Below are 20289 nucleotides of genomic sequence, written 5' to 3'. Positions count from 1 at the left end.
CTTGTTGTTCTTTGGGCTCAGTGGGTGGTTGACTGTGGGTGGGAGGCGTTAAGACCAAGGGTCTCAGGTCTTTTTTTGTTCCCTTTGGGTAGGTTTTAGTTCCTTCTGGGTTTGTCGCTAGCAGTTGGGAAAATTTTGTTACTTGTTTGTTCGATTTGTTTTATTCTTAGGTTTCAGGCCCATCCTTCAGATTTTGTGGCTTGCAGTTATTTTTGTGGAGTTTTGTGGTTGTTTGGGCCTGGTGGTAGCTGGGGAGGCCAGGAGTTCCTTTTTTCTGCCTTGGGTCTTTGGAACTGGTTTAAAACTTGCTTAACATTCCTTGTTTATTTGGGAGGGGGGGCTTATGTAGGTACATTTACAGCATGGCCCACCTTCTCCATCTGGTGGTCAAGGATGCCTTGGGGCTGGGTCCTGCAGAGAATCCCAGCTTGGAGGCTGAGGCATGTCCTCCAGGAATGTCAGCATTTCACAGGTCACTTCTCTTGCAGCATGAAGGGCACCCATCTGCCATGCAAGAAGCAGAAGCCGACAGGCATACATTTGCACCGCCGGGTCAGTGACATAAGCACTTGATGGAATTCCACCTGTGCCATGCTCAAGCACTTGGGGGAGCAGAAGAGAACCCTGACCTCTGAGTCTGGGGCAATTAGGAAAGAGAGCCAGCCCACGCAGGAAGAGTGGTTGACCACCTCTCAGACTATGGAAGTTCTTAGGCCCTTTTGACAGCGACGCAGAGATGCTCTCATCTGACACAGCAAGTCTGGTTCTGGTCATCCCCGTGACACAAATGGCTCATGAGGACTTCTGAGTCACCAACTATCCCAAGCCAAGATTGCATGCTGAAATTAAAACAGCAGAAGAAAAACTGCTCTTCCTCTTGATGGAGATGAACGGGTACCTGTGTGGCAAACAGAAACCAGCAAAACCCAAAGGAATACCATAAACAATAAAGCTAATTTGCTGTGAAACTTTCTTCTTTACAGGGGTGGGAGGTGGGAAAGGGAGAGCCTGTGATGAAGGGCAAAAGTGCCTGCCTGCCCTGCACTTTTGAGTTTTTTGCTGGGCTTCTCGTGCCCATGCTTCTTAAAAAAAAAACCCTGCCCTGTTGGAATTTTCTGGTGTGACATTGGTTAGTTTGGCTGGGTTTGCACTGTGGCCACATTGACACTGGGTTGTGCTGCATGGCACTATTGAACTAGTTCTGCTGGGCTTGCACTACCACCACCCCTGCTCAGATTGTGATTCTGTGTTTGACACTAGTCCTGCTGAGCTGGCATTTGCCACAAGGATCCTGGGTTCTGCTGCTGGTCACTAGCGTATTGCTCTGATTCTGCTATCCTTGCAGAAATGCTCCCCCCTCCCAGTTTCTACTTCAGAGATTCTCAAATTTGACCTTTGGGTTTTGACACCGTGACAGTGGTACTGGTTCTGCTGGTGGCCTTGCAAAAATGCCCTCCCCACATACATACTTCCATTTCTATTGCAGAGATTATCTAGGACTTTCTGCTGGGCTTGTATGGCCTTGCTATTTTCCCCTAATGGAAGCAATGGAGGACAAAGGCACCTTCTTTAGATGCCTATAAAAGTGGACCCCCGGGTCCAATCTTTTTGAAACTTGGTGCTTCTTTTGAGGAGAGGCTTCAGAAGCTATGCTGCTAATTTGCTGCCTCTGCCAGTTTGGTGTAGTGGTTAAGAGTGCGGACTTCTAATCTGGTGAGCCAGGTTTGATTCTGCGCTCACGCACATGCAGCCAGCTGGGTGACCTTTGGCTTGCCACAGCACTGATAAAGCTATTCTGACCGAGCAGTAATATCAGGGCTCTCTCAGCCTCACCTCCCTCACAGGGTGTCTGTTGTGGGGAGAGGAAAGGGAAGGCGACTGTAGGCCACTTTGAGACTCCTTCAGGTAGAGAAAAGCATCATATAAGAACTAACTCTTCTTCTTTTTCTTCTACCTCAATACCCCATCACTGAATATTTCCCAGGATAGATTTGCCATTGCCTTTAAATGGCCCCCATAGTTTTATAATGGATACAAAAAAATTCATGAATATTTACCAAATCTGAACACCATACAGATATTGGGATTCGGAAATATCATGAAATAACAATATTTTTCACGTCCTATATACCCAAATCTGGAAAAAAAAATCTTGCACATGTCTGGGAAAGGGTTCCACATGCATTGCTTTGTACCTTTTCTCAAATCAAATTAAGGTGCTGGTCCCAAAACCCTGACAAGCCCAACAAAATTCTGAAATAGCCATCTATCTTCCTTCTTCCTGGCAGGTGGGCAAATGGCCATAATTATCCTGCCTATTTGTTTCCATAAAAGAAAGTTACGTCTTCTCAGCCTGCAATCTGAGAGGTTTATGACTTTGTTCTCCAGGCCTGACACTGTTGGTGCCTGAGGCAAAAAAGGGAACACAGATGTATCCACGTTCCCATTCAGCAGAGCAAATGAGGGACTGAGTTGGGCCAGGCCTGGGGTGGCCCTTGACCGGCACTGACGTCATGCAGAAGTGGAAATTTGGCCCAATCCGTAACGAGTGGTTAATCAGGCCCAATTCCTGGTGCAGAAAAGGTCCAGCAATTTCTTGAAGCATCCTGATACATTCACACAAGTCTAGCTAAACAAAACTGCCACTGCTTGCACATCAAGACTTACTTATGAGAAAGATAAACTGATTGAAAAAAGAATCTCCACATGTTAGCATTTATTTCATGCACTATGAGGGGACTCTGCCATTTTCTAAGACAGGCCAGAAACCCACACATTAGAACATGATTTCTGAAAGAAAGTGAGTGCTTGTTCTCAGAGAGCCAGTTTGGTGTAGTGGCTAGGAGTGCGGACTTCTAATCTGGCATGCCGGGTTCGATTCTGCGCTCCCCCACATGCAGCCAGCTGGGTGACCTTGGGCTCCCCACAGCACTGATAAAACTGTTCTGACCGAGCAGTGATATCAGGGCTCTCTCAGCCTCATTTCCCTCACAGGGTGTCTGTTGTAAGCCGCTTTGAGCCTCCTTCGGGTACAAAAAAGCGGCATATAAGAACGAACTCTTCATCTTCGTCTTCATCTTCGTCGTCGTCTTCTTCTTCTTCTAATGAATAGCTGAACTCTGCTTTATGGTGTCCAGCAGTAATTAAGCTTTTTTTATCTGAAGGAACTGAGATATCAGAATACCTGTTTCTACATCCAGATACTACTCTATATTGTATTATTTCTCTGCTTTTAATCACAATATTTGAAAAGGTTCTTGATACAAAACAGATTAACAAAAATTACTAACAGAAAGATAGAAACAGGATTTTAGAACCCTGCATATATTCTTGGAAAGGTCAGTTTGAAACCGGGGAATTCCTCTTCTTAAAGACTGCATGATTTTGGAGGAAGTGGAAATTGACAATAAATAAGCCTAGGCAATGAAATGTTTCCTTTCGGAAAAGGAAACCTGAATCCACCTCCTGCCACTCCCGCCTTCTCTGAATTGATTAAATTCTGTCAAGAAGTTAGCAACAATCCAGCAGATTTCAGTCTTTAACTGGCCTGTCTTAAAGGAAGGCATGACACAAATGAGAAAGAATTCATTTCCAAGGGCTCCAAGACCTTTGTGGATATTACTTCAGTGATCACGTAGAGCAAAATAGTTTTATTAATCCCAAAATGACAGAGGAAGGGCCATCAATTATGGCTACTCAATGAAATCATCGTACCTAAACTAGAGTCTGAGCCAGAGACTTCTGGCTGGGGACATGTGTCCTTAGCCTGGCAGGAAGGGATGTACCAGTGATGGTCTCTTGTGGCCCTTCCCTGCATACCCAGGGAATTGATGATCGCCACTGTGGGATGGTAGGTGCATTTCCTCCAGGCCAGGATGGGTTCTGGAGATTTTTGGTGGGGGGACCACTAGGACATGAAATTGGGGTCACTATGGGTAGGAAGGTAATTGTGAATTCCTGCATTGTGCAGGGGGTTGGACTAGATCAGAGGTAGTCAACCTGTGGTCCTCCAGATGTTCATGGGCTACAATTCCCATGAGTCCCTGCCAGCGTTTGCTAGCAGGGGCTCATGGGAAATGTAGTCCATGAACATCTAGAGGACCACAGGTTGACTACCCCTGGACTAGATGACCCTGGAGATCCTTTCCAATTCTATAATTCTATGAATCTCTGATAATACCAGTTTCGTTTAAGCAAACGGAAATAGACACATCATATGCACATTACATATTTTATTTCTCTCAAAATATGCTTCATACTTGCAGAGAGCACAGTAGCAGGATACAAGGGCAGGCCCAGCCTTCACATGGGCTGTGGAAGTCCCTCCTTTACCTAAAGTGAAGCAGTCTTGGTTTGGGGAAAGGCAGAGGGCTAGTGGCAGCCAGGAACACATTTATGCTTTGAGGCAACAGGTGAAAATTATAAGCCTGCTGAGTAGATAAGAAGCACCTCCTGAGTCTGTGAGACAATCCTAACATAACTTACCAGTCCCAGAGGTGGAGATGGCTTCCAGGTCAGTCAAACTCCTGGCTTCCAATATTGCTTGAGGCAGTCTTAGCGTGAAGGGAAGCAAATCTCTGACAGAAAAAAAAAACACAGCAGCATGTGGCTTGTCAGAAAAGAACTGCACAGTTTGCTTTCCCTAATTTTCTGCCTTTCTGATATGGAGCACATTGAATTAAGGGCCTCGGGTGGCCCATGGCAAGGGAATGTGGATTCTTCCGTATTCCATGACTTGCCGCAGCGGCCAGCAGAGGCCCAGTTGGGGCAGGCCTGTGAGTACCTACGGTGTCCCTGCAGGGACACAAAACGTCCTGTTTGCCTTTGCAGTCCTGCAGAGCCGAATGGGGCGTTTCTAACGGCATGCCATTATCCCACCATCCTGTGGTGGGACCCCCATGCCCCCCCGGATGCCACCGCCACCGTTAGGCATGGCAGAACTTTCCTGCCATGGAGTTGTGTGTGTGCACAACTCCAGACAGGATTGTGTGCGCCAGAGTATGTTTCCCCCCCTGTGTACACAGGGTGCAGTGGGGCAGCAACCGGCAGCACCCTGGCACAACTGCTGCCATGCATATTCGGTCATAGTGATCAGAAACGGATCCGTAGCAGAGAAGGAAAACTGTGACGAGTGGCTTAAGAGGCTATAAAATTAAACAGGTATCCTTTGTGACTCAAGAGTGGCAGAGTGGCACCTCACAACAGCTGTGACAGTGGTAATAAAACAAACTACCTAGCAACCTAACATCTGTAGATGCTAAGCAAGCTGTCTGACATGTTTGAGCCCAAATTAGTGAAATTAAACCCTTTCCAAACCCTAAATCAGTTGTTTTTTTTTCTCGAAGCATCCCCTTCAGGTCAGCAGCTATACACTCTTGAAAACTGAAATGTTCTGTGACTGGTTTCTGAATGCTGCCATTTTTAAATGTCAAATCCTGGCATCATTGACATATAACTGGAAAGGCACGGTAGCCTTATAGCCACAATGATTTCACTAAAATATGCTTTGGAGGAAGCCTGTGCCCTGATGCTAAACATAAGTTACGATCCCCTTTTTTTGTGATTTAATAAGCAGAATATTGGATTGGGAATAGAGGGAGAGAACTGGAATTACTGTTCAGCTATGGAACAAGATGGGTGACTTGAGGCGTATCCCAAACTTTTAACTCACAATAATAATGCTGAAAGCCAATTAAGTTCAACATTTTATGAATCCAAAGAAGTGTGCTTCAGCCAAGAAAACTTGATCAATAATACTTAAAATGCCACAAGACACTGTTGTTGTGGCTATCTCATAAGGTTGCTTTAAGGATCAAATGAAACACATGTACACATGCGTGTGTACACACAAAGATAGGCTGACAGACAGACTGTGCACCACCGTGAGCTCTTTAAAGGAAGGCCAGGATGCAAATAAAACCAGTAACAGTGAACAACTTGATTCCAATCTGAGCAGGATCTCATGAATTCTCAGCAAATGTTTTCAATTTTACAGTCAGTCTCTGGAACAGTGATTCTTCTGCAAGAGTGGCGGGCAGGCAAGAGAGAAATAGGAGCATAGGAGGCTCGGTATACATTTTCACGTATCCTCAGGAGGTTGGGAGCACATGCCCTTGGCTAGACTATTTACAGAGAGATCACCACCAATGTTTTGAGGGCCAGCCATGTACACTGGCTGTTTCTCTTTATCCTCTGCAAAAAGCTTTCAGCAGGCCAGCCAGGAACTGGCAGGTCTTAGTTAGCATCTCAGGTTCAGAGAAATTTGGCTGCAGCTTCCCTGCACTGTAGGATGTCATTCTTTCACATTACTAGTATGAGTACTGAAGCAAACTGCCTGCCTTGGCAGTTCTCAGAATGGCTAACAGATGAACTCACTATGGCCCCCTCCCACACCACCCCCCGCATAGCTAGTGTTTTGCTTTATGGAGGCCAAAAATGTTCACATAGCCTTTTCCTCAGCCAATGTTCTCCTTCAAATTCTCCTTCAAAGGCCATTTCAGTTACCTCAGGTTCCCCAAGGCCAGTCAGAACATTTGATTTCAGTAGACACATGATTATTCACAGGGCTTCTTTCAAAATCTATAAATGAACACTTTTTTTTTGCTGAGGGTATGGAAATTAAACGCGCCAGATATCCAGAAATATAATTTTTTCTCCATTAAAAATAGAACATCTACCCTACTACACAGAAGGAGACACACACATGGATCCTCCTGTCATATGACCCTGAAACAAAAGGCATCTCTTTATATTCCAGCGTAGCAGGCAATCTTTAAAACCTGACGGCAGTACTGGAAAATCTGTAATGAGGATTCAGAAGTACAAGGACTAAGAAATGCTTGGCTGCTGTGGCTAACATCTTTGAGCATGGTTTGAAAAGCACAGTCAGCGAAACATGTAGCAGCTGGACTGCTGACTACAGAGAATATATTTGATCACTCTTAACGTAGTTGCACTGACGGAAAGTAGTATAGACCAGGATATCTGCAAGCATGCAGGTATTCCCGCCCATCAGGCATGATTCTGCATCACAGGCCTTGTTCGGTTTGTGGTTGCTACCAGAGGCTATTACTACAGCCAGGATCTTTTCAGTGGTGGAATTCTAGTTATGTCCTCTCTGATGGCGGACGTTATGACCTTCTAGCACCAGATGAAGTCATATCTGTTCACCCCAACTATATTTGTTAAACAATTCATTATTGCTTTAGTGTTTGCTTGGGGTTTATCTCTACTGTTTAATTTACTTAACATATTTATTGTTCTACTTTTTGTCAATCCAAACAATCAGAAATCCTGTAATGTCTCCCTTGTGGGATTAATTCAGATCAGGACCATGGTGTGCAGGGGCTTAAGACTTCTCCATACCATTTTCCCAACTTGAAATGAGTCCAAGGAACACCCAGCTTGGCAGGATCATACCATGGACTACCTAAGAACCCTGGAAACCAGCAAGTATTTGGTAATCCAGCAGAGGAGGACGAGGAGGAGCCGCGGCCTGGTACCGACTGATCTACGGACTGGTACTGGTCCCCAGACCGGGGGTTGGGAACTGCTGGACTAGACCAATGCCCTCTCCTAACCTACAATTGTACTTAAATCAGCACCATAACTGGAAACACAAGGTCAACTTACCTACTGACGCAGTAGAATGCAACCAGTTTGAAGATGTCTCCAAACACGAGAAGAGATCCTTCCAGATAGAGCACTGATAAGAAACAAGGAAAACATTCAGGAACTGCTGTCATAAAAGTGGAAAGGATTATGAATGGGATCTGCCTCTTGTTCATTTTGGTGTGCTCACTTGGGGGGAAATTGCAAAATAAGAAGTTTTTTTCTTGTTCATGTCAAAAATAAGAAAAGTGATAATAAGTAATTTTTGATAAGCCTTGAGTACTGTTTTTTTCCTGTATTTCCAAGATGCGAGGAAATGAAAAACAAGACATTTATTAGTAAAAATGAACACCTGTGCCTAGTGATTTGCTTTCTCTGTTCTCCATGGATCCATGGCATCTAAAATGCATTTTACAAAACCATCATAGCAGATTATTTTAGAAAGAGTACAGTATTGTGACCTGGAAAGAACACCATGACCCACACCCCTTACTGAATTCAACTTCCTTGCCTTGGTCTCAGGAGACATCACTCTACTTATGCCTCTGTATACCAGGGGCTAAACTACTGTAGCTCTCTATTGAGGTTGACTCTGGACAGAGCACCACTGCTGACCATCCTGCTGGCTGGGGGGCAGGGAGCGAGGGAGGCAGGAAGGGGGCTCTAGCTGGCAGGACTTTTAAGGACCTGGGCGGGGCCCGGTACGAAGACCAGGAAAGCGTGAGCGTCCCGTGGTTTTCGGGAAAGATGGGCAGCTTAGACTATAGCCAATACATAATTGCATTGGAAAGAAATGTAGAAGACTCCTTAGGAAAAAAATAAGCACAATTAAACACAACTATCAGTTGCTGCTCTCTCTCTCTCTCTCTCTCTTTCCCTCTCGGAAGTGGATATTTTTAAACTTGAATTTAGAAAGAAAATTCTTAACCTATTTAAAGCTGTTAAAGAACTATTAATAAGCTAAACTTCTTCGATTTCTTTCTCCTACAATCAGAACAATTTCCCCTTATATTAATTAATTTAAATCCTCACTAGGATTTAATACATTGTTTCAATTCCCCCTCTCCTTTGTTTATGTTAATTTATTCAAACTTCAAATGTCATCTTTTCATGAGCACAGTGGGGGCTTCATAAGCAAAAAGTGCCAAGAGTGATCTAAAAGCATCTACACTGATATTCCTCCTAAGTGCGTCTTTCACACACTGGGCTACAAGGTGCCGGGTGTGCATAACAAGGAGCATAACTTGTCACATGTATCCCATTCCTCAACCAGCAGGCACAATTATTCTACCATACAGAATCATGAACAGGGCTCTCAAATGAAATGATGATCTCAGAGTTCCTTATTAATTAGTTAGAGGAGGAACTATGATTTTAAAAAGTCTTGCTGACTTCCCTGATACAGCTGAACCACTGGCATGTATGCGTAATTTTCTGTTTCCTGTTCATCTCACTAATGTGAGTACAATTATGGGTTTCAGTCTTCCACTTCTTGAAGCCCCACCAGACAGCTATTTGTTTATTAAAACCTTTATATCCTGCCTTTTGTTTTTGTTCAAGGCAACTTAAATAATTGTTAAAACATCCCTAGCTAAAATCTGTACACCGCCCGTGGCGCCGCGGGCGCCATCTGTACACCGCCCGTGGCGCCGCGGGCGCCACGGACTAAATAAAACAGTAAGGGGTTCTGGGGCAGGATGTGTCCGGGATGAGGAAGGATTGGACCCTTCCTCATGACAGACAACCGGAGGGACCAAACGGCAGGCGCTCAGCGCGGCTCGCAGTTGCTCCCGGCCTGACGTGGTGAGAGGCGCGAAGCGTCTCTCACCGCGTCAGGCCGGCCCCAAGGAAGCCCCCGCCGCAAACACAACACAAGACTCCAGCCGCCGAGAAGCTGCAGAAAAAAAAGAAACACCCCCGGAGGAGCCTTTCGCCGCTAGCGCGACGAGAGGCAGCAGAAAAAAAAACCCCTGTAGGAGCTCCAAGCCGCCGCGCCGACGAGAGGCAGCAGAAAAAAATTAACCCTGTAGGAGCCTTTCGCAGCTCCAAGCAGCAGAAAAAAAAAACCCTGTAGGAGCTCCAAGCCGGCACGCCCACGAGAGGCAGCAGAAAAAAAAAAACCCTGTAGGAGCCTTTCACAGCTCCACGCAGCAGAAAAAAAAACCCTGTAGGAGCCTTTCGCAGATCCAAGCAGCAGAAAACAAAACCCTGAAGGAGCCTTTCCCAGCTCCAAGCAGCAGAAAAAAAAAACCCCTGTAGGAGCTCCAAGCCGGCACGCCCACGAGAGGCAGCAGAAAAAAAAAACCCTGTAGGAGCCTTTCGCAGCTCCACGCAGCAGAAAAAAAAACCCTATAGGAGCCTTTCGCAGATCCAAGCAGCAGAAAACAAAACCCTGAAGGAGCCTTTCCCAGCTCCAAGCAGCAGGAAAAAAAACCCCTGTAGGAGCTCCAAGCCGGCACGCCCACGAGAGCTAGCAGAAAAAAAAAACCCTGCAGGAGCCTTTCACAGCTCCAAGCAGCAGAAAAAAAAACCCTGTAGGAGCCTTTCCCAGCTCCAAGCAGCAGGAAAAAAAACCCCTGTAGGAGCTCCAAGCCGGCACGCCCACGAGAGCTAGCAGAAAAAAAAAACCCTGCAGGAGCCTTTCGCAGATCCAAGCAGCAGAAAAACAAACCCTGTAGGAGCCTTTCGCAGATCCAAGCAGCAGAAAACAAAACCCTGAAGGAGCCTTTCCCAGCTCCAAGCAGCAGGAAAAAAAACCCCTGTAGGAGCTCCAAGCCGGCACGCCCACGAGAGCTAGCAGAAAAAAAAAACCCTGCAGGAGCCTTTCACAGCTCCAAGCAGCAGAAAAAAAAACCCTGTAGGAGCCTTTCGCAGATCCAAGCAGCAGAAAAAAAAACCCTGTAGGAGCCTTTCGCAGATCCAAGCAGCAGAAAACAAAACCCTGAAGGAGCCTTTCCCAGCTCCAAGCAGCAGGAAAAAAAACCCCTGTAGGAGCTCCAAGCCGGCACGCCCACGAGAGCTAGCAGAAAAAAAAAACCCTGCAGGAGCCTTTCACAGCTCCAAGCAGCAGAAAAAAAAACCCTGTAGGAGCCTTTCGCAGATCCAAGCAGCAGAAAACAAAACCCTGTAGGAGCCTTTCGCAGATCCAAGCAGCAGAAAACAAAACCCTGAAGGAGCCTTTCCCAGCTCCAAGCAGCAGAAAAAAAAAACCCCTGTAGGAGCTCCAAGCCGGCACGCCCACGAGAGGCAGCAGAAAAAAAAAACCCTGTAGGAGCCTTTCGCAGCTCCACGCAGCAGAAAAAAAAACCCTGTAGGAGCCTTTCGCAGATCCAAGCAGCAGAAAACAAAACCCTGAAGGAGCCTTTCCCAGCTCCAAGCAACAGGAAAAAAAACCCCTGTAGGAGCTCCAAGCCGGCACGCCCACGAGAGCTAGCAGAAAAAAAAAACCCTGCAGGAGCCTTTCACAGCTCCAAGCAGCAGAAAAAAAAAACCCTGTAGGAGCCTTTCGCAGATCCAAGCAGCAGAAAAAAAAACCCTGAAGGAGCCTTTCCCAGCTCCAAGCAGCAGGAAAAAAAACCCCTGTAGGAGCTCCAAGCCGGCACGCCCACGAGAGCTAGCAGAAAAAAAAAACCCTGCAGGAGCCTTTCACAGCTCCAAGCAGCAGAAAAAAAAACCCTGTAGGAGCCTTTCCCAGCTCCAAGCAGCAGGAAAAAAAACCCCTGTAGGAGCTCCAAGCCGGCACGCCCACGAGAGCTAGCAGAAAAAAAAAACCCTGCAGGAGCCTTTCGCAGATCCAAGCAGCAGAAAAACAAACCCTGTAGGAGCCTTTCGCAGATCCAAGCAGCAGAAAACAAAACCCTGAAGGAGCCTTTCCCAGCTCCAAGCAGCAGGAAAAAAAACCCTGTAGGAGCCTTTCGCAGATCCAAGCAGCAGAAAAAAAAACCCTGTAGGAGCCTTTCGCAGATCCAAGCAGCAGAAAACAAAACCCTGAAGGAGCCTTTCCCAGCTCCAAGCAGCAGAAAAAAAAACCCTGTAGGAGCCTTTCCCAGCTCCAAGCAGCAGGAAAAAAAACCCCTGTAGGAGCTCCAAGCCGGCACGCCCACGAGAGCTAGCAGAAAAAAAAAACCCTGCAGGAGCCTTTCACAGCTCCAAGCAGCAGAAAAAAAAACCCTGTAGGAGCCTTTCGCAGATCCAAGCAGCAGAAAACAAAACCCTGTAGGAGCCTTTCGCAGATCCAAGCAGCAGAAAACAAAACCCTGAAGGAGCCTTTCCCAGCTCCAAGCAGCAGGAAAAAAAAAACCCTGTAGGAGCCTTTCACAGCTCCACGCAGCAGAAAAAAAAAGCACCTCCTGGTGTCCCCTGGGTCCTAGCGCCCATTGCATTCCTGGTTGCAATGGGCTTTCTTGCTAGTCAAAGATAAAATAGTAAACCTCAAATCCCTTCCCATTCTCCACTATAAGGGCTCTTCAAAAGGAGGAATTGCCTGACTTTCATCAGCGCACAGGGGATTCCCAGTAATTTACAGGGTTAAGAATGCCACATACCTTCTCATAGAGGACATTCATGCTGCAAAACTTTCATACAGAGATGTTAAAAAGGTGGCTTGTTCACCGAAAAACACAACTGAAAATGGGAAACTGTGGCTATTTACTAGACTTTTTTTCAGAAAGTACAACCTTAGGTTAAGGATTACTCTTTGATTACTCAAACAGTTCTCCAGGGCCTGCAAAAGGGAGCTTCTCCACCAGGCATTTGGTTGAGGTCGATCTGAACCACCGCTTCCCATTGGCTCCCAAGCCTCCCTCCGACGACAACCACTACAGATCCACCCAATCCACTGGGTCTTCAGTACGAGTTGATTAATGTTCTCCCCAGTATTCTACCATTTACAATGATTATTGTTATGACTATATTGTTGTTACTGTTAAAGGTAAAGGTAAAGGTATCCCCTGTGCAAGCACCGAGTCATGTCTGACCCTTGGGGTGACGCCCTCTAGCGTTTTCATGGCAGACTCAATACAGGGTGGTTTGCCAGTGCCTTCCCCAGTCATTACTGTTTACCCCCCAGCAAGCTGGGTACTCATTTTACCGACCTCGGAAGGATGGAAGGCTGAGTCAACCTTGAGCCGGCTGCTGGGATTGAACCCCCAGCCTCATGGGCAAAGCTTTCAGACAGCTGCCTTACCACTCTGCGCCACAAGAGGCTCTACTGTTACTGTTATCACCACATTATTACAAACTGAGTCACCTGTATTGTTCCTGTTTCATGTAAACTGCCCTGAGCCTTTGGGGAGGGTGGTATATAAATACAATAAACAAATAAATAAATAAATAATGTGGAAATTCTTCATTCATGGAGTCAAAAATCATATTTAATCCTTAATTTCAAAAAATTATGCCCTGGCCTTAGATAAAGCTCAATGTGTTGTATAATAGCCATGTTAAAAATAGAATGAAACATTAAGTAAGATAAAGGAATATATTTCAGCCCCCCTCCCCACCCCCGGTCCATATTAATCAGAAAAGGTTCTGTAGATCATGAAGAACCAGGCCTTAAAACCAGTGCTTTAACCTGAGCTCAGATGTGAATTTGAAAGGCAGCAAAGTTGTGTCACTTTAAGATAAACACCTTAAAGAAAGACTGGGTTAATTTCCAGACATGCCCAAAAGAAAGGGGGTGGGGTGTTAAAACTTGTATAGACATTGCAGTTATATACAGAAACCTTTTGCACATAATTTTTTTAGAGGTTTCATTTCCCTTACATTTATGGTAAACTGCTGCAGTCAGTCAGGAATACAATGACTGATCTTGTATAGAGTAGAGCTTTACTGAGAACAAACATTGGAACAAAGAAAGGAAAACAAGGCCTACCAAAATCCTTCTTAGAGACTTGCCTAGATTCAGTCTGTCTAGAGCTATAAGTGAAACCTTGTATGAAACTAGGTTACCAGGACACTTCCATCCCTAGTATCAGGCTTCAGGAAGTGCAGCTATGGTGACATCACTTGCAGCTGCATAACTGGAAGTGACATCATGTTTTGCCATGATGTTCCCACATCTCTATGGTAAGACCTGGATTTTGGCCACTGTGTGACACTGTTGAACTGGATGGGCTATAGGTTTGAACCAACATGGCTTCTCTTATGTTCTTATGTTACCATGATGGCTGATGTTGTGTTGTTGTTGTTGTTATTATTATTATTATTAGATTTATATCCCGCCACTCCCTTGCGGCTCGTGGCGGGTAACAATATCACAATATCACATTATAGGATGCTTAGCACCCCAAAACTGGTACTACTCTAGATTCTGATCAATGGATGGAAGTAGGCCAGCAAACAGGGAAGCACCATGCCACTTCTGGCTTGACTCAAAAGCAACGGCATTTCACTGGGGTGATGCACTCATCCAGAAACTATGGAAATCATACCATTAGGAGGAAAGTGCTAATGTATTGCCTCAGTGCAATGCTGGTGCCTCCAAGTCATGCCCAAAGTGATGTTATCACACAACACAAGAGATTGCTTCCCCTCTCCCCCCAGTAAGTACCTGCCTCTTCATCTCCTACTATGCCTGGTAACTCTAGTGAAGAAGGAAGGTAAGAGGAAGATATATCCATTTTATCTGTCTCTCCCAACCCCTCATAAAACATTTTCCACATAAATATGCTTTTAGATCATTACAAGCTTCTGCCTAGGGTTGCAGAAAGTTAGCCCAGGGCAAAACAATCTTGGGGGACCTCATCACCCCCCAAATGTTGTCAGTGGATAACATATTTAAGTATATGGAATGTCAATACAATAAGTATGTTCAATAGTTTAGCAATAATAAATCCATTAATTACCACGAATGCCAATTAGCTCAGTAAGCAAGAGGCTTCCTATTTGACTTTGTGAGTCACTGCCTGAAAGTCAAAGGTAGGTCAATATGATCAACTTAAAAGCATTGCCAACAAACTAGAAGAAAAAAAAGTCTTGCCCTGTTAATTTAGATGTAATGCATAGAATTGCAGTTCTAGATTTTCATGGTATAGGTAAACAAGCTCACCTGGCAAATAATATTCCATTAAGCCTCTATTAAAAGGGCAGGACATTCCCCCCCCCCCTCCCTTCAGATTTTCTGCAGCCTTGCTTATCCATTCACTTTCAGTAATGTGAACCTAAAGGCCCTTTTGGGGTCTAGATCAGTTTGCCCTCTTTTCCCCTTGCCTAACTTTCCTCTAAAGCAGGGGTAGTCAACTTGTGATCCTCCAGATGTCCATGGACTACAATTCCCGTGAGCCCCTGCCAGCGAATGCTGGCAGGGGCTCACGGGAATTTTAGTCCATGGACATCTGGAGGACCGCAGGTTGACTACCCCTGCTCTAAAGAGCAGAGGGTTGTATACAAGACTTTCTCAACACTTCTACTCTTGTAAGTAACTCTTGACTGAGAAAAAATGATTGTCTTGAGACATAAGCTTTATTGGGGAGCACGGATCCGAATACAAATACTCCTCATTGAAGTTAAACATGCTATTCATTTCCACTTACATAGTTTTACATCCTTGCTTCCCACAGCAAAAAACAGAGGTGGGAATGCTTTCTCTTGAAATATAATTCAGTGTCAAATGCAAATACATATCCCTGGTTATCTAATGTCAGTTGCTTTTTCTTGCATCTGTCACTGGGTAGTTCTAGCCTTCCTGATTACTTTGGTCACAGAAAACTAAGGTCAACCAAAATGTACTAAAGAAGGAAGTCTTTGGCACAACAAAATCCTTTGTCCTCCACATGTAATCCACATAATCAGTACGCCGAAAACAACAATCTTACTTGCACTTTGGGAAAAAAAATCATTTCAACTACAAAAATATTAATTAGGCTGATCTGGTGGACAGGCATCTCCAGGGGTTTTTTAGCTCTTGAAGAAAATAATTTTTAAAAAATACAATAAACCTGTACAGATCACTTACTAGCCGATCCAGCAAGGTGGGCAACTTACCCTAAATGAGGACGGGAACCAAAACAAGCCCCTGAGCTTGCTGTGGAGTGCTGCGGTCAGACTAAATATGGAGAGCTGAGGAAGCTCTCTCTCTGGCACATTACTTGGAGCTAAAAATAAAATGAGTCACCATGATTGGAATGCAACATCTCCAAGGCTCCCAAACTCATTCTGCATGCCCACCGTGCCATTTCTTATGCATTGAATGGAATCAAATGTTGAAACCGATTACTGTCCTTGTGTCACTTTTACACTTTGCTTGGCTCCTTCCTGTCACTGGCTGAAGGTGACCTTTCTATGTCTCCATCTTCATTTGGAATCCATTAAACTCTAAGATGGAATTGATGTGAAGGTCATTCAGGGCCACTGGCTGCCCTGAGATAGCTTCCCCTTCCGTAAACCGGCATAACAGCTTTGAGCCATGCATCATTTCCCATCCTGGTCTGCTTCTGTACCTGGGTACTTTTCCTAGGTGGGCAGGATGTGATGCTACATGAAATCACCCTTGCAATGGGGATGCTAGACACAATGTAATCTGCTTTCCCTTCATTAGTGACCACGGCTTTCCTTTCAGACCTGATGAGCATTGAAAGCCCCTGCTGTGTTCTCACATGACCATGGGGATTCTGCCCACATCCTGTTTTATTTTTAAAAACAAAATCAGGAGCATGGTTAACCTGCACAGGAAATAACACAATGACTTTAAAAAACTTTTTAAAAATCCAACTCTTTGAGAGGCACCTCCCGCTCTCCCAATCTAAAAGGCAATTTCTCCCCCTTTCTCTGAACCTCGCAAGTATTTAATGCTGTATAGGAATAACACAATAGCTTTTAAACACTTTTTTAAACCTAGACATATCGGCAGAGAAACCTATGACGATCCTCTCTCCCTCCTTAAAAGGCAGGCTGAGCTGTGGTGGGCAAAAAACAACTCTCTACAAGCACAAGGAAAGAAGGATAGAAATAACATAATACCTTTTAACAACCTTTAAAGAAACTTCCTCATATTTATACAGTCCTCAATTATACTTTACTTCTTCACCAAAATCTTACAATTATGCTGCTTCCCCTTCAAACACAAGGAGCTACTCCTAGGTTAGCAGCCTGCCCAGAGCCCATTCCACACACGTAGAATAAGGCACTTTCAATTTACTTTTGCAAAGTCCATCCAAAGTGCATTATCACTTTATCCAACATGTCCATAAAGGACCCAGGAAACATCCTTTTTTACACGTATAAAATAAAGCAGATTTTTTGTAAGAGGTACTGCTAATCGTCTATTCATAAACAGAGTATGACATCATGTGGAAACATTAACAAAACCCCATATACTTCAGTTGAGAGGCTGAAGTGTGAGAAATCTTTGGTGTGAAATCAGCCCAGGGTAGAGTCTGCACTTTGCTCTTTATCCTCTCCCAGTCCAAATAAACCCTTCCCCTCTGCACCGTATTCAATTTCCATTTTGATTTTGGGCACTATAAATTTTCCCTCTGCAACATCCATGATTGATCTGCAGTGACCCTACCCCCCCCCCCCCCCCAATATCCAGGAAAGGATATAAGTCACTATATTGAAAAAACGGCTTTGAACTCCCCTAGTATAAGTGTAGATATTCTGCATTTTGCCAGATTAACTTCCTGCCCGTGCCTCCATATCTGATGTTGCAGTCTGTCCCTGATTGGTCAGGGCATCAATTCAAAGACTTCCTGGTTGTAAGACTTCCTTCCCAAGACTTATTTTTGCCCTCATTTCAGGCTGTTTTAAAATGACTGCGCTCCAGATGCCTACACTTCTCTCAGCATAGATTTGCCTCTTGGATTTATTTTTCTCTGTGAGGCTGCCGCCGCCTCCCCCCTTTGCCCCCTTCAGGAAAAGCAAAATTGGCATGCAGCTTCGCATCCACTGCTCTCCTCCCTGCTCTGAGCTTCCCCAATCAAGTGCAGAGCACTTTCTGTTTCAATTCAGGGGATAGGAAGTAGGAAGACCCGGGTTCAAATCGATCTGAATTCAGCAGGATCGACAACAGAAAAAACTAAGTAAATGCAGAACCAGCCCTGGTCTGAGACAAGCTGTAAAAAGTCTAACTTGTGCAGTCCTTAGTTCTAAAGCTCAGCCTTTGAACTTGTGCTTCTGCCCTTGTTATTAGTTATTCCCAGGATCCCATTTCTTACAAGTCCCTCAAATCTGATCCAAATTATGCAAACCAGTGGTCTGATATGTCTATGAAGTTCCTCTGGATTACTTGCTTCCTGGAGTCTGCCTGTCAAACAGTTTTTGCCACATCTCACCTGGCTTTGATGCTGCAGCACTTCAGCCCAAAACATTTTAACACCGCCCGTGGCGCCACGGGCGCCACGGACTAAATAAAGCTCTAAGACGTTCTGAGGCGGGATGTGTCCGGGATGAGGAAGGGTCCAGATTGGACCCTTCCTCTGCACAGACAATCGGAGGGACCAATCGGCAGGCGCGAAGCGCCTGCCGATTGGTCCCTCCGATTCCCAGCCCCATGCAACTGCGAGCCGCGCAAAGCGCGGCTCGCAGTTGTTCCTAGCACCTCCGGCGAGTCAGGATGCCCGATCGCCTTCCCCGGGGCCTGGTGAGCTTTTCCTCAGATCGGAGGGGGGAGGAGGAAAAAAGCTCCCCACGCACCGGGGAAGGCGATCCGCGGCTCGCAGAGCCGTGGATCGCCTTCCCCGGTGCTTGGGGAGCTTTTTCCGAGAGGGGGGGGGAAGCTCCCCAAGCACCGGGGAAGGCGAGCACCGGGGAAGGGGAGGAAAAGTCCTTGGTCCTGGCCCTCCATGGCTGTCAAGTTGCAGGATCACCTACACTCTGCTTTGCGATACTGTTGGGGGGCGGGGGGTGTCTGATCCTGGAATTATGGAGAAGTAAGGCTGGATTCTGAATGAGCCATCAGCCAAGTGTCGAGGGCTCCATATCAAATACAGTTAAGTAGAAGGGGACAGGACAGGAAGGAATGACAATCCAGAAAACGAGAGGGGGGGGGAAAGCTCCCCAAGCACCGGGGAAGGCGAGCACCGGGGAAGGGGAGGAAAAGTCCTTGGTTTGCTGCTATGATATGCCAGGCTATTTTATACTCATTGTGCTGTCTGAGAGCCTCCCAAATCCTTAAGCCAGTAAACCTTCAATAATAATATATCACTTCCCCCCTCACTGACTGAGAAACACTTTGCATCCTGTACCCCAGATTAATCCCAATGTAGGAAAAAGCATTTATTTTGCTACATATTAAAGTATGCTTTAACAGATTTTCTCATTGCAGACACATGGCTCATGCACTATGTTGGTAAAAGTAAATATGAAGAACTTCTGATAAACAACTGTAGCTAATAGTGCATCCAGACAAAAGGCAAAGGAACAGGTTGGAGGGCTGCTGGAGAAATATCTATAATGTCTAGAGTTATCCCATTGGAGTGGTCCTCAAAGGTTTATTACATTTTAAATTTAATAATCAAACCGGTTTATTAAGGAGGACACATAGACTAACATTCTTTGGAATCAGTCAAAGAAACGGCTAACAGGGACTTTTGGTCTAGCTGGAATTAGGATACCCCATGCAAGAATGTAGCTTTACAAAGCAGAGTACATTTACTGGAAGTTAGTACTGTAGTGGTGCTGCAAACATGCTCAGCAAGCAAACACCATATTGACAGCTGAAACCTAATTTGCCCTGCCTCCATCTGACCTGAGCAGCTGTTGAACATCTTTGCAGCTGCACAGTAGCTGTGTTGATAAGAGTTTTATTTTCTTATGCCTCACAGCTGCTTTTACATCTGTGAAATAGGTGAAAGCAGTTCACCTCAGGGTCATGTAGGACTGTGTAAAAATGCACTAAACAGCACCAATAACATGAACAGACAAATACCAAATGGTAGGACTCCGTAAAAAGCACAGGTTGTCATTTAAAGTCTGGTAGACAGACTGACTGGTTTGCTCACTCTCTATTTAAATGATGGGTGGCTGAGAAGTGTGTAGTCATGACAAATCCGTATTGGGCTTATGTTAGGCTATGTTAGAACATGCCTACATGAAAAACTGTATGGGTTGCCAACCTTCATGTGGAACCTTGATAACTCCTCGAATTACATTTGATTTCCAGAATGCAGAGGTAAATTCCCTTGGAGAAAATGGCTACGTTGGAATGTGAACTGCATGGCATTATACCTTCCTAAAGACCTTCCCTCCCAAACCCCATGTCTGGGAGACATGGTTCAATAAATATATTGGCTGGAGGCCATGAGGCAGTTTAAAGGTAATAATGGTACTTTTTCCGAGAGGGGGGGGGAGGAAAAAAGCTCCCCAAGCACCGGGGAAGGCGATCCGCACCTCGCAGAGCCTCCTAGCACCCATTGTATTTCGGATACAATGGGCTTTTTTACTAGTCCTAATAATAATTCTGCTCCATCCATGCAAATCCCGTGGATTGGCTCCACTCAATCAAGGACCCAAGAGTTAAAATGTTAAAAACTCCTGAAATAAAAGGGAGATAAAAGGGAGGTGGGGCAGGGGAGGGATGAAATACCTGCAGGGCTTATTTTAGAAGACAATACTGGATTAGAAGGGCCAATATTCTGGCTTGGTACCAGGTACCATATAACTGACCGATGCAGTTCCATCTTAGAAGCTAGGCAGCCCTGCAGCAGTTGCTATGGTGGCTTCCTTTCACACAGTTCTTTG

The 20289-nt window shown here is 45.4% G+C and overlaps 1 protein-coding gene across 1 annotated transcript in view; it reads right to left on the bottom strand.

Annotated features, from left to right (window-relative positions):
* The window catches only part of RIN3 (Ras and Rab interactor 3), an 88193-nt gene that overhangs the window by 27524 nt on the left and 40380 nt on the right, over positions 1 to 20289 (bottom strand). The window contains exons 4-5 of the mRNA XM_077323530.1: positions 7633 to 7705; positions 4486 to 4577 (exon numbers count right to left, since the gene is read on the bottom strand). Coding sequence (XP_077179645.1) covers positions 4486 to 4577; positions 7633 to 7705 — 165 coding nt within the window. The remainder of the gene's footprint in view (positions 1 to 4485; positions 4578 to 7632; positions 7706 to 20289) is intronic.

This window comes from Paroedura picta, chromosome 2 (assembly GCF_049243985.1).
Source record: "Paroedura picta isolate Pp20150507F chromosome 2, Ppicta_v3.0, whole genome shotgun sequence".
NCBI classification, from domain to species: Eukaryota; Metazoa; Chordata; class Lepidosauria; order Squamata; family Gekkonidae; genus Paroedura; species Paroedura picta.
Note: the sequence above shows the minus strand (reverse complement) of the source record. Positions and strands in the feature narration are given on the sequence as shown.